Consider the following 15,496-nt stretch of genomic DNA (forward strand, 5'->3'; position numbering starts at 1 on the left):
ATACTACCAGACATAACGATTGAACGGTATTATGTATTAAAATTAAAACCGTTCCCAACAAGTCTATTAAGTAAAAAAAAAAATGGTGGTGGACTCCTTCTTCACGATCAGCTCTATTTATGTAACATCCCTCTTGTAAAAGTTATGAATATATTGGGTCATTGAAACCAGAGACGTCCCTGGAAACATGCGCATAATTAACAAAATAAGATATGTACACTCCATAGAAGAAAACAGAACAGAACACAGTAAGACATGTACAGATCATAACTAAGGAGCCAACGCAGCAAAATTGAAGCACAATAAAAATATACACCTCATTAGGAGCCAACTGAACATAACACAATTATAAATATACACTGCATTAGGAGTCAACGGAACATAACACAATATAACTTAACACACCATAATGAGCCAATGGAATAGAACACAATAGGAAATATACACTTCATTAGGAGTCAACGGAACATAACATAATATAAACTAACACATTATAATGAGCCAATGGAACAGAACACAATAGGAAATATAAACCCAAATAAGAAGCCAAAAGACCAGAACACAAAAGGAAATGTACACACCATAAGTAGCCAACGGCATATATATATATATATATGTTTTTAGACCCTTCTACAACGAAATTTGTTTGACATGCACACGTATAAAAATTGCGGTTTTTATCCAACGCAATCATAGGTTTGAACGTAGTTTTAAATTTAGACTTGTATATATATATGTATATATATACAACTCGTCTAAACATCAACCCAACAATGTTAGATCTGTAAATTTGCTTTCGCAAATTTTTGGTTCTTCCCTCGCCGGGATTCGAACCCATGCTACTGTGATATCGTGACACCAAATCGCCTGCACTGCAGCCGTCCCGCTAGACCACACGACCACCTGGGCTCTCTAAAAAAAGAGCTTTCGGTGACCATATGTTACCTTTCCACGTCAGTTTTAATCTAGCGGCGTACTACAGTACATGATATATAAGGCATGAAGATGTTATTGTTACAGATCAGCTAAATATATATATATATATATATATATACAACTCGTCTTAACATCAACCCAACAATGTTAGATCTGTAAATTTGTTTTCGCAAATTTTTGGTTCTTCCCTCGCCGGGATTCGAACCCATGCTACTGTGATATCGTGACACCAAATCGTCTGCACTGCAGCCGTCCCGCTAGACCACACGACCACCTGGGCTCTAAAAAAAAGAGCTTTCGGTGGGCATGTGTTACCTTTCCACGTCAGGTTTAATCTAGCGGCGTACTACAGTACATGATATATATATAAACGAGTCTAAATTGAAAACTACGTTCAAACCTATGATTGCGTTGGATAAAACCCGCAATTTTTATACGTGTGCATGTCAAACAAATTTCGTTGTAGAAGGGTCTAAAACAGCACAAACAACATTTTCCAAAAGACCAAAAAAGTGAAAAAGTATATTTAAACAAAACGCATTTGACTAACAGGTCGAACAACTGATGTTCTTTAACCCTGCTGACTGCCATTGACGATTGCCAAATAAAATTGAGAAAAAGTATATTTAAACAAAACGCATTTGACTATATATATATATATATATCTTCATGCCTTATATATCATGTACTGTAGTACGCCGCTAGATTAAAACTGACGTGGAAAGGTAACATATGGCCACCGAAAGCTCTTTTATTGAGAGCCCAGGTGGTCGTGTGGTCTAGCGGGACGGCTGCAGTGCAGGCGATTTGGTGTCACGATATCACAGTAGCATGGGTTCGAATCCCGGCGAGGGAAGAACCAAAAATTTGCGAAAGCAAATTTACAGATCTAACATTGTTGGGTTGATGTTATATATATATAAAGAAAAGCCAACAGAATATAAAAATATATAAACACGGCATAAGTTGACAACGAGACAGAACATTTATAGATTTATAAGAAATTTATAAGAAATGTCACACCATAAAATGATACCTACATCATTTTTAAAGAAGAAAAAAAAACAATAAGGAAGAAAAAGTGGTCATGAGAATTTTCATTAGATATTCATAGACCAATAAAATTACTTATTGCAAGATATAGTTGTGTTTTATGTGTTTGAATCTTCACATTACTTATTTTATACCGACTATATAATTATACTGCTGCTTCTAACTGTCATCCAAAGGTAATAGTAACTGTTGTCTTGATATGAGATTTATTATTGATATGATAATAACTCATCCTATTGTTGTGTTTCCTTGTTGACTGAACATGAACATTGTTGCTATAATTGAATCTTGGAATCTGTATATATATCTCAAATACATAACCGCTAGTTTTGGTGCAAATCAGACAGAAGGAATCCCTCTTTCGGGTGATGTCAGTTCATTCTAGTCAGCAATTCAAGATTGCAAAGCAAAATATTTGATAAATATCAGATATATATTTATTTTGCAAAATGTTTAAAGATACCAAAATCTCATTGTTTATATAAATCATAAATTTTTGAAAAACAGTGATGTTCACACTCTTATCCCTTTCATTTATCGTTGATGACAAAAATAAAATAAAAATAAAGATTGGTGTCACAATTGAACACGAATTAACATAATTCTTTCTAAAACACTCGAAAATAGACAAAACATTTAGCTCATTAAAAAAATAATTATTGAGAATATGTCAATGAGATAGGAACCTAACTCAACAAAACGGCCAATCAACTCGTGATGGCGTCAGTAAAACTTTAAAGAATACCCGTCTAATCAGAATAGAGATCATCATAGACGTTATTCTGTTGTGTTATACAATTTAACTAAAATTTTATGCAAACTTTTAACCTATAACCAAACTAAGCTCAATTGTAAATCTTTCCTCCGTGCTTTGCTTTCCGATCCTGTTTAACGAAACAATTACATAGCTTCCAATTTCGGTAGCGGCGAATGATGTAGAATCTTGAGGCAACACAGTAACAAGACCAAAAACCTCTGCTATGAAATGGAAAATTGCCCATGATCTCACATGACCACTTGTATCTTGGGTCCAAGACACGTTATATCCATGTGTTTTAACATTTGAGGGTTTCTGTGGGTTAGGGCAGGACAGCCATGGCATTTCGGGTGTAAGAGCGGGTGAAGTATATACATTTGCATGAAAAACGTCACTCATTCCGTGCATATTCCCTACGAAAACTTTTGCACTAAAATGGATATTTCCAAAACTTTTCCGACTATCTCTTGAACGAGATATTTGAACCTGCCTTTCCAGCTCATTGGGAGACCAGTGTTTGGCAAACACAGCGGAGGCATAGTTTGATGTGTAAACATGATGTTGATGAGTGTTTTGGTCTAACCACCAATCCAAAAGTGCAGGATAACTTTGAGCAGGAGGGTCTATTTGCCAATACAGTTGTGGTGCAACATAGTCAAGCCAGCCATCTTTGAACCATTTTCTCGAATCCGCATACAATGATGTGAAGGAGTTAAATCCATGTATGCCATGAGGGTAACCGGGTTGCCATATACCAAACGGGCTAATGCCGAACTTGACATACGGCTTGATAGTTTTGATACGTGTCGACAATTTTTGAATTAACGTATTGATATTGTTACGCCGCCAGTCAGACAATCCCAAGTTACCACCACCTTGTTTATATGATGTGTAAGTATGAGAGTCTGGAAAGTCTGTGCCTGAAACTGGATAAGGATAAAAATAATCATCTATGTGAACCCCGTCAATGTCATATCTGGTGACCACATCAAGAAAAACTTTAATGGCGTGATCCTGAATTACACTGGCTCCTGGATCCATCCATAAATCATGACCATACTTATACATGTACTGTGGATAGGTATGAGCAATGTGATTTTGTGCTAAACCGACACTAGAAGTACTTCCTGACCGCGCCCTGTACGGATTAAACCAAGCATGTACTTCAATGTTTCTTTTATGAGCCTCAGTAATGGAAAATTCAAGTGGATCATAAAACGGAGACGGTGGTTTTCCTTGTTCTCCCGTTAAGTAGTAACTCCATGGTTCTAGCTTTGAACTGTATAATGCATCACCGGCCGGGCGTACTTGTAATACAATTGCATTGAAGTTAAGTTTCTGTAATTTGTCTAGTAGGTTTATCAGTTCGTTTTTCTGCTGATTTGTTGTTAAATGTCGAGAAGAGGGCCAATCAATATTCGCTACTGTTGCTACAAAGGCACCTCTAAACTCCCTAGCAGGCCATGACGAATCTTCTGTAAGGATATAAAAGAATTATAGTTTTACTTTCACTTTCATAGAACACAATTTGTGATGGTCAACCCCGACTGGGGATACAAATATTCATTGAAATTTTAGATTATTTGAATAAATCCTTTATGGATTTGTGCATGTTTACTTGTAAACAATCCTTTTATTTTCTTTCGAAAGGTAAAACAAGTTAGATTAAAAGAATACGAATCTGTTTGATTGAGACTTTGTCTTTTTAAGATGTATGTGTTTGACTTTGTTAGAGTTTTGGCTTCTGATATAGTCAACACATCTCTGATCAAACAGCATTAACCAACCAAACTGGAAGTTTCCCTGTAAGTGACATTCTATCTCATTGTGGCTCATAGAGAAGGGCATACATATACTTATTTAAGTGTTCCTAAAAACAAACTTTGTTCGAAATGTCCCAATGTACACTTCTATATCATACTGGAACTTACCCGAGTAAACCAGCACTGGTAACAAAAACAATAGTCCAAACATCTAAAAAAAAAAAACCAACAAAATTTATATTGAAAATACATATTATTTCATATGTGTCATTTTGGGGGCTTTTATAGCTGCTTGATTCGTATATGTTTTACATATTTTTGAACTTAGTACGATGATCTATTGAATACAACTGGACCCAGAACGTATTCGTTTGACCTCATAATCAAAAGCGACCATTCGGCGAACGTGCTTACATCGATTAAAGCGAGTTAAATTTGGAAGGAATATGATTGTCCAACATTTGAAAATTGGGCTAGCCATCCTGTTTCAAATCGGTAATTAGATAATTTGTGTGAATCTACTATACACGATGTACTTTTAGAATTATGATCAAACTACTTTTCCAAAACTATTTCTTCGACCACAAGCTAGGTCATCTATCATATTATATTTTATATTATGACATATGTACAATTGCAGTCAAAACAAACATCTTAAGATCAGGCACTTGTCTCCGAAAAAAATAAATTACCTATACATTCTAATTAAACACCGTCGTTATCAGTAAAGTACACAATGTATATATATATATTTGCTTTCAGAAACAATTGCCTGTGGTTTAGAAGCTTGGAAATGACTTTTGGAATAAATAGCGAATTAATTCTCTAGAGTATAATATAGTATGCAGGAATTGAAGAAATCTTATGAAATAAAAACATCCTCAGTTGCAGAGAAATCACAACGAAGATCGTTTAATATAGTGATATTCGAAATACATACTACGCAGATTGCCATAAGTGCAGACCCGGCGAGGACTTGAAAACAGGCCTAAAGTACAAAAACAAAAACTTTGCCATTTTACTTTGTCATTTGTCATTGTTATTGAGTTTTTTGTAAATATTATAATTTCATATTTGTCATACTATATAATAACGAGATCTCTGACAAAAACAATAATGCTGATAGATCAAGACATGGTATCTGTAAATTGTAGTAATAATAATCTTACCTGTATCAGTGACTGACCTGACCCTCAGTTTGTATGTCTTATCTACTTTACCTGGGAACAGTATATATAAATATATGTTCCTGACAATACTTATCATTTTAACGACTTACTTGCTTGAACTTAATAATTGTAAGCTAATTATGTTTGTCATATCTAAAGACGAAACTTGGTATTTCTAACATAATGATTCTGCAATTCATATAAACTTTGAACGTCCCCGCACGATGTTCGTCGCACCCAATACCTGTTTCAGATGACAATCATCGGGTGAATCCGTTACACTCCTTCATATTAGACGAAGGAACTGATCCCTCCCCGAAGATGCCGAATTCAGACAAGTGCGAAAAGGGTTGCGTTCAACATCGTAGTAGATACACAGGGCCGCGTATTTTTTACTACTGAACGTGTAGCTTAATGCGTTTCCCTCAGTTTTAGTTTGTTACCCCGATTTTGTTTTTTTGTCCATGGATTTACGAGTTTTGAACAGCGGTATACTACTGTTGCCTTTATTTTCCTTCATGTAGCTGCTATTTAGATCTATATTTTGCAGCTAGGCTAGCTACTCATTCATTCTAAACTCGGCATCTTTGAGGGGAATCCGAATCTACATATTCATGTGTATCTGCTACGATATTGAACGCAACCCTAATTTTACAATGTCATGATTTGCGACTCAGCACGTGCGCTACAAGAAGAACAAATTCAAAATTTTACAATAAACATTATGAAAATGAAGAACATTCAAGAAGAGAGGATAAATAATAAATGCATATTTATAAAATTAAATAAAGCATGGTTAATGTAGACCGAATTCTTCTGTCCCTATAAGGCATATATTTACTAACGGGGTTCGTGTTGTTTATTCTATAGTTTTCTATGTTGTGTCATGTGAACTATTGTTTTTCTGTTTGTCCTTTCCATTTTTAGCCATGATGTTGTCAGTTTGTTTTAGATTTATAAGTTTGACTGCCCCTTTGGTATCTTTCGTCCCTCTTTTACAGTTGCCTTTATCGATTTTGCTATTTTCTATTTAAAAACAAAAAAACAAACAAAAAATTTGGGAAAGAAGAATTCGGTCTAAAATAAATGTAGCATTTATTCAATACATGTTCACATCTGTTCATGCCATAAAAGCAGTCAAGTAATCCTTTCATTTTGATTTCTTTTGAAAATTCACAATGATATTTTGATTTATGCTGTCACAGTGATCGATTTTTTTCTAAGCTGTCTTGAATATAGAATACAATCTCCCTCTTGAAGGTTATCAGAACGGGTCTAATATTTTTACACTGCGTATTTCTAAGTTTATTTGCTTACTACTATAGAAAACAAATTTCTAATCACACTGTTGCATCTGTTAACTTTTGATTTATCATAGTCATTTTAATTAAAAGTACATTCTTATCTTAGAAAAATGTGAAGAAAAATATAGAATCTGATACAGCTACCAGAAAATAAAGCTAGTGAATAGGTGGAGTGAAATAAATTTTTTAAGGGTCATAACAATTGAGTTGATATATGATTTAAATAACAGATCTAAAAGGTTCTCGGTATTCTACAAATGTTAAAACTTGAGATCTATTGGTTACTTTTATTTTCATTCAAACATTTTCAACTAAAATTTAGGAATGTTAATTATGTTATATATTTTTCAGTATTCGGATTAATAGTAAACTGCAAATTGCTTGAAAGCAAAGAAATATTAATGCCAACGTTTAAAACATTAATAATGTAATGCAAATCCACAGCAAAAACAAATAAGATTTTAAGACATTGATAAAGAATTTCAATCTGCATACCGAGTCCCTGTTATGCTTACTTGCAAGTCGATACATTTGTCTTTTAAAGACAAAACGAATCGTAATGATAAAAAATGGATAAATTGTTTGGTTTTCAAGAACTAAATTGACAGCGCTTCATCACTAAAATATAATGTACAACTGACCCCCAGAGCCTAAATGAGAAACACTTTTATAACAATGGCAAGTATTTGCACGAATGAAAACATTAGGTGACGTTTTGGGGAAAAGAGCGTTGACGAAGTAAAATCCTGACTGCACAAACACGTCTTTTACTTTTTTTTGTCTCACTTTTTTCTTTTCCTAGTTCTTTAAATTTTTAATTTCCCTAAAAATATGCCATAATATTAAATCTTTCGAACTTGATTATTGGTAAACATTTACATGCTGTAACATTTTTGATTGTTTTATACTGTATACAAGGGGAACACCTTTTAAGATATAATATATTTTTGACTTTTATGTGATGATTCATTGACCTTGTCCAGAGAAACTGTTATTTTCAGATATTATTTATTCGCACATTCATTGTAAAGCCAAAGACAAAAATGAAAAAAAAATAATCTATAAATTAAAGAAACTAATGGCATCAACTTTGGTCAATATCATAAAACAAAATGAAATGTAAACATTAATGGACAGATAACGACTACATGTATGAGTATGACCAGAACATGTTGGTGAGCGGTCTAGCCCCTGCCTTCTCTTGGATGGTACATGGTGTAAAAGCAAAAATGGTGTTCACTTTGTTATGACTTTTGATACGTAACATTTATAAGTAAATAAAAAACCACTCACACATAATTTCCTTAGATTCGAACTTAAGATATCGATGCGACGTAGGAACAAACATATCTGAAAGAATCCCTCAAACTCCACTCCTCAAAAACGTGTTTCTTGCAATTTTTATGTTTAGGTAATGATTTTAGCTAATGCATGTATATGTTTTTTTTTATCAAATAATAAAAACTAAGTTTTCAAAGCACGCTTTTTTGTATTCAATCACAAGTCCCTCACGTATAAACGACAAACAACATTTCATTAAGCGATAATTTATTTTCTGACGTCAGACACGCGACTCAATGAATGTGTTTGTAGAAAGCTGTTTTTGTGTTCTGTTAAATTTTAAAAATTGTAACACGATGAAGACTGCTGTACCCATATTTTGACTATTTTGTTTATCATGTCTGTTTAGTTTCATTGTAAATATAACGAAATTTGATGAGACTGTCATCAAAGTGAGAGGGTTAGCGCTATACAACCAGGTTTAATTCATCATTTTCTACATTTGAAAATGTCTGTACCAAGTCACCATGACAGTTCTTGTCCTTTCGTTTTTGATGTGTTTTGTTATTTGATTTTGCCATGTGATTATGGACTTTCCGATTGGATTTTCCTCTAAGTTCAGTACTTTTTGTAAATCTACTTTTTATCGCAAGTTAATTAATTTTGGAGTTTGTTGCCGATGTTTACCGATTAACAATTGCCACGGAATCGTAAAGCACGTGAACAATTATAGAACTGATAGAGCTATGTTTTTGTTTTTGTTTTTTATATTTTCCATGCGTTCCCATTTGTTAATAAAACTTTCACATGAAAGTTGTTAAAGATTGTTGTATTTTATTTGTTCTTAAAGAATTATTATTACTGTTTACCTTGCCACTCGCTTTTGTTTACATTCTTACATCACTATTCTTCCCTCGCACTTGCGCTGTGCGATTGTCAAAGTTCAAACAACAGGTATCGTAGTTTATGTCATTTGATACGGAATGTATGGACGAATAAAAATACGAGAAGACTATACTCAATAGCAGTACATTTCTGAAGATTCTGATACGATGGTCCGTTTGGTTTTTTTTACAAGAAAGTCATAATACATTTGTTTCAAAGTAAACCTTAGCCATGTACGTATATAAAACATATTTCATATTTTTTTTGTTTTTTGTTTTAAAAGTTTCAGATGAATTGTATGCATCATATTTCCATGTTCTTATTTGATATCCTCGTGTTTTTATAATGAGTAAGGGTTCTTAAACATTTTGCAATACTTTTCTCATACATTTGCAATCTAATCGACAAGATTATTTCCAATATAACCATGATCACAAGGGCGTTTACGTAAACGACATCAGTCGAATTTTTTCTCAGAAAAAAATATAAGTTCTCCATCTATATTTTTTTCAATAAGGCATACAGATTGGGGTCATATCAAGCTATAAAAGGAACCCACCCAATGAATCCAGTCTTAACCATTGAATGTATAGTCAATAAATCCAGTCCTTGTTTTCTAATATCAACATATAAGACTGACTATTTGTTGGTACGCTTGTACTTAAAACATGTTGTAATAACCAATGCAGCACTTTTTGTGCTGACATGAATTATCATTGATATTGTTATATTCATAAATTAACTGTTTAATTTTTTTTTTGAAATACTAAGGCTTTTCTTCATCAGGCATAGATTACCTTAGCTGTATTTGGCAACACTTTAAAGAATTTTGGATCTCAATGTTCTTCATTTTCGTACGTTATTTGGCCTTTTCAACTTTTTTTAATCCGAGCGTCACTGATGGTCTTTTGTAGACGACACGCGCGTCTGGCGTATATATAAAATTTAGTCCTGGTATCTATGATGAGTTAATTGATAAACATTCAACTTACAGTAAAAAATGTCAAAACTGAAACTTTGAACTGTATTATAACTTACTAAAACAAATAATAATAAAAATATGTAATTCAAGAATTCTACATAGTAGATATTAAAAATCTAAATAAAGAATACATACCTGGGCATTAAATAAAAACAAAACACATGTCCCTCTCTTTCACCTAGGTTCTCTTGTGGCGACCTTAGGTAGGTAGGTCACCTAGGTTCAAAAAGGTTGTCATACATGTACTTCAAAGTAATATAGTTTTATTTATAAATATTGCAATGCATATGTAAGGGCTTGGATGGGAACTATATATAATCTTTCTGTATTTTTCAATTCTAATATAAAAAAGATATGGTATGATTGCTAATGAGACAACTATCCACAAAAGACCAAAATGACACAAACATTAACAACTATAGGTCACCGTACGACCCTTAACAGTGAGCAAAGCCCATACCGCATAGTCAGCTATAAAAGGCCCCGATAAGACAAAGTTCATTTTTCTATATTATTTAAATTTTTGTGCCCACTATTATTCTTATCTATATATTTTAGAAACCAACTCTTTTGTTATTTTATCCATTTTTCTCTATTCTCTGTGTCTATTTTGAAAATCCCAGTCATGGCTTAGATATTATTTTATTTTCTGATCTAGGATGAATTTCTTACATATTATATTATCGAAAATATTTCTTATTTCATAAAGCTTATGAAATTTTTTGGAATTTTATGAAGGACCTTTCAAATACGCTGGAATCACTTTACAATGTATCAAAATGACAATACAGTCTTTCAGACTGTATGAATAGTGAAATCATATTAGATTTTGACCATTAAGCTAAGTGTTACTAACTACTGTTGGTTTCCACGAATATCCGAGGATTGTTTTTTAGAACATACTTGAGCATGTACACGAGACTAAATCCTAAATTTTTGAAATACGACTTTTTATTGAAATGAAGTGTCTATTCCAATTTTCCTGACATAAGATTCGTACGACCCTTTACGTAAGTGACAACTTATTGTTCTATACATTCTAAAATGTTGCAACTCTAAGCATGCTGATGTTTGTTCTTAAGCAGTCGATTTTATAAAAAAAACTACAACGTTTGAACCTCTAAAAACTTAAATAAGAACTTCAAGCATTATTGAGAAGTTGAGAAATTGAGAAGAAAGTGTCCTTGAACATAGATGTGCCCATCCCAATAAATGATAGGGTTCAGCATACTGAGGATACAAATGCCCCTGCTCCATCTGAGCAATTTTTCGAGTTGAACAGGGGAATTACTCTAGAATGGTATATGCCTCACTGCCCAAGTTTGAACTAAAAAAATCTAAAAGTTTTGGTTCCTTAGTATTGTGTATGTGCTTTATAAAATTTGCATGAGGGTAGCTTTAGTAAGAGTGAGGACACAAAACTGGTAAAAGGTAACACTTAATATTCCCACTGCGTGCCTAAGAGGCAATGGATGCACACACTTGACACACGTAAGATGTTTAAAACAGAAGTTCAGAACAATTGTTTGTACTTATCTATTTGAAGGAAATCATTCTAAAACCTACTAAAATAGAATGATTCATTGATTACTTGCTGAATATCAAGCAGTGAGACAAGAGGTAGTTGTGTTGATGTATTTCTCTTTCAGAATATAATAATCTGAATCAAAACATAAATTAAAACATTTGTCATAAATAATAACCAGAACTGTGTTAACAATATTTATTTCCATTTTACTACTAACAAACAATGTTATAATGATATTACAATTATGTAGAATTATTTTTGAATTCATAGACATATGCCTTAATTGTTATATCATAAATTTTGTATGTTATTAGTAAAATGGAAATAAATATTGTTAAGACAATTCTCGTTATTATTTTTACAAACAATAAATCCATTATTTTCTTGAAATGATATGTCAGCAACTAGTGTTTGAATTTATCTGAGATTTTTTTACAAATGATTTATGAAAATTTAAAAAAAATATATAAGTTAGTAATTTACAAAATGTTTCTTTCTGTCATTCATTTCTTGTCGAGTTTCAATTTTCTGGGTTCATGAAAAATTTGAATTTTCTTTGATACTTATGACTGTTTTTGTTGTTTTTACATTGGAAATTGGTATTCTGTTGAACGCTTTTATTGGTGTGAAATATTAAGTTTCAAAGTCAACAAAAACTTAGAACTCCACTCAAAATAATGACTTGACAGTATTATTTCTGATATAAAAATATAACCATATGCTTATTATATAATTTATGATACACTTTAGTACAATTTTACAAACAAGAAAACAGGAGACTTTAAATAAGAACTCCACTTAAAATTATAACTTGACAGTATAATTTCTGATATAAAAATATAACCATATAGATTACTTATTACATTATTTATGATACACTTTAGTTTATTTTTACAAATGAGAAAACAGGAGACTCCAAATGTTTCTTTAATCATTTTCTTAAAACTAACTCAAGTTCAATCTTGTATAAAATTTTACTACATTTTAAAATTTGTTAATTTTTATTTCCATCTTTTAAATCAATATTGCATACAGAAAAAAACTTAAAAATTATATTCGCACATTTTACTGTTAAATTATATTTATCTGATTTGACCATCTGACCCTCAACAAGGATCTTATAACCTTTCCTTATAAGGAGAGAAGCACCAATGATTACAACCGAAACCCTATATTATAAACTTCTGTACACATTTGGTGGAATTGTCATGACTTCATTAAATTGCCTTTAATTTAACACCAACTCAATCAGTCTATCTGAAATCAATTCGGTTGTTTTAGATGGAATTAAAAAACATGTCAAACTTTCATCTATTTAAAGAAAGGCTACAGGTAAAATTTGTTTATTCAGTTATTTTGTTCATAAAAAACATACCAGAATCACAGTTAAGAATGAGGTAGCCTTAAAGACAAATTTTAACATACTTTCTAGGAACATTCAATCCTATGATAATTAGCAAAGGTCTATTTCATAAACTAGAAGCTGAATTACAAATTGAACAGATAGAATAATTTATGATACAATAGGTAACTAAAACAGATAAAAAAAAAATGTTTAGCCCACAGTCTATCAATCAAAATATTCACACAGGAAGGAGCGAGGTAGTAAGTTAATACACCGGTCGGGATTCCAATAACACCATTTAATAATAGTCCAGATTTTTTTTTCTCTATATGACATGTGAGAAAATGACAAACACAAAATAACAGAACATTGACAGTGAATGCATATTTATGGGCGTATTAAAGACATCTGAAGGAGTTAAATAAAACATGGTTTATAAATAAGGCGTTATATAATCAATACATGTACACATCTGTTTATGGCATCAACATATTTCTATCGTCTAGTAATCCTTTCATTTTGATTTCTTTTGAAAATTCACCATGATATTATGTTATATGCTGTGATCGATAAATTTTCTTAGCCGTCTTGAATATAGACTGAAATATCCCTCATGAAAATAACCATTAGAACTGATCTCAAATTAACTGCATATTTCTATAGATATAAGTAGAGGTGGTATGAGTGCCAATGAGATAACTCTCCATTCAAGTCAATATATATAAAAGAAAAAAAAAAGAAATATAGGTCAAAGTACGGTCCTCAATATTTTCAAGTTTATTTACTTAGTGTAGCAGAATTCCAATTGGAACTGTTATATGTGTCAACTTTTGATTGAGCATTGTCATCTCCATTGAAAGAACATTTTAAATTTCCGAAAAATTAGAGGAAAAATTTGGACAGAAGTACCAAAAAAAATTATTGTATGATCAAGTGAAATTATGTTTTAATGAGTCATTATAATTGAGTAGATATATAATTTGATTAATTAAAAAAGTTCTCGCTACGTATACTCCAAAATGTTAAAACTTAAGGTGTATTGCTAAGTTGTTTTTTTGAAAGATTTTCTTTACTCATTTTTCAATATAAAATTTAGGCTCCTGAAAAAAGGCACCATTAACCCTTATGTTTTAATAAATGCCCGCGTCACACTGTCCCGTTTTTTTTTTTATAAACGATGGACACCCGAATGCGAAAATTGTAAGTTCGTACGATGTTGGTCCCGACCTCGTTAAAATACCAAAAAAGTGACCGAAGCAAGTACGATGAATAACAAAGTCTATACGATGTTTTTTTTAACCATAAATACGATATGAATATAAATATGAAATTATATACGTTAGCAAAAGATGGACATACGAAGATTAACCGAAGACGGGTATTTAGATTCATATCTCAGCCTAAGCCTACACGATGGATCACGAAGGCTACACGATTGAGTACGATGATGGCGCGATGGCCATACGATGCCTAAAAGACGTCGTATACAGCTTACAATGCATTTAAATTATATGCTTTAAAAGATTTTAACCACATTTGGTATATTGTTCCTCCTTGTAATGATCTGACTTTTTTACGTTCAAGACCAAAGGTCAAGGTCATGCAGATGGACTTGTTTTTTTTTGAAATAGCATAATACACAGGAAATTGGTTGCTCATTTTTCTACCTGCTGGTTCTAAAGACAATATTAACGGTGTTGCCAGTTACTGAATGTTTTGTTTGATTTCTAAAAAAATAGTTTATGTATCAACATCGGACGCACCTTCGAGGATTTTTCAACATGTTAAAAAAATTAGAACCCTTTCCGAAGTTGTTCCCGAAGGCTAGAAAAAGTGACCGATGGTTCACGATGGTTAAAGATGGCACTACGAATAGCCCGATCTGGATACGATCAGTCCCGATTTTGAAAATTTCCATAATCGTGTTGCTATCAGCGTAAAAATCGGGACAGGGTGACGCTGGCATAAATGTTGTGACGAAATGTCCTTGACGACAGATTTTTACCTCTGGATTTGTTTTGTATGCATAAAATATTTCGTATTGTTGTGTTAGTGTTTGTGTGTGTGTGTGTTATCTTTGGTAATAAGTTTTCAACTTCTGAAATTTTCTTTATACAGTCTGGCCTTTACAGACGTATTTATAATTGATTTGTTTTTTTCATATTACAAAAGTTCCCCGTGGCTCCCAATTTAATTAAATTTATTTTGACTGTCCCTTTGGTATCTTTCGTCCCTCTTTTTTTAACAATAGTTTCAAGTTTACCAAAAGCCTAAAAGTACAATAAACAGCTAGTCGATACATTGTCTATTAAAATAATACTGGCATATAAGAATCGTAATAATGTCAAATGGATAAAGTCGGGTTTCAAGAGCTAAATTGACAACGCGTCATCCAGCTGAAATATAAAATTACACCACCAGAGCCCAAATGATAACCATTTTATTGAATAGCAATATAATATTTGAAAGTAAAACTTTGTTTAAACTAAGATT

At 32.3% G+C, this 15,496-nt stretch overlaps 1 protein-coding gene across 1 annotated transcript; it reads right to left on the reverse strand.

The window, feature by feature from the left end:
• Window positions 1–2,146: 2,146 nt before the first annotated feature.
• On the reverse strand, window positions 2,147–5,699 carry LOC134713876 (glycosyl hydrolase YngK-like). Its single transcript, XM_063575161.1, has 3 exons — window positions 5,679–5,699; window positions 4,678–4,720; window positions 2,147–4,221 (listed from the first exon to the last, which is right to left on the reverse strand). Exons 2-3 carry the CDS (start codon window positions 4,718–4,720, stop codon window positions 2,813–2,815), a joined length of 1,452 nt encoding a protein of 483 aa, XP_063431231.1. The 5' UTR covers window positions 5,679–5,699; the 3' UTR covers window positions 2,147–2,812.
• Window positions 5,700–15,496: the final 9,797 nt, after the last annotated feature.

Source organism: Mytilus trossulus, chromosome 4, assembly GCF_036588685.1.
Source record: "Mytilus trossulus isolate FHL-02 chromosome 4, PNRI_Mtr1.1.1.hap1, whole genome shotgun sequence".
NCBI classification, from domain to species: domain Eukaryota; kingdom Metazoa; phylum Mollusca; class Bivalvia; order Mytilida; family Mytilidae; genus Mytilus; species Mytilus trossulus.

Coding starts and splice junctions, on each gene's coding strand:
- LOC134713876 (XM_063575161.1), bottom strand. CDS start 4,720: ATGTTTGGACTATTGTTTTTGTTACCAGTGCTGGTTTACTCGG. Junction 4,222..4,677: donor ACCAGTGCTGGTTTACTCGG/GTAAGTTCCAGT, acceptor ATATCCTTACAG/AAGATTCGTCATGGCCTGCT.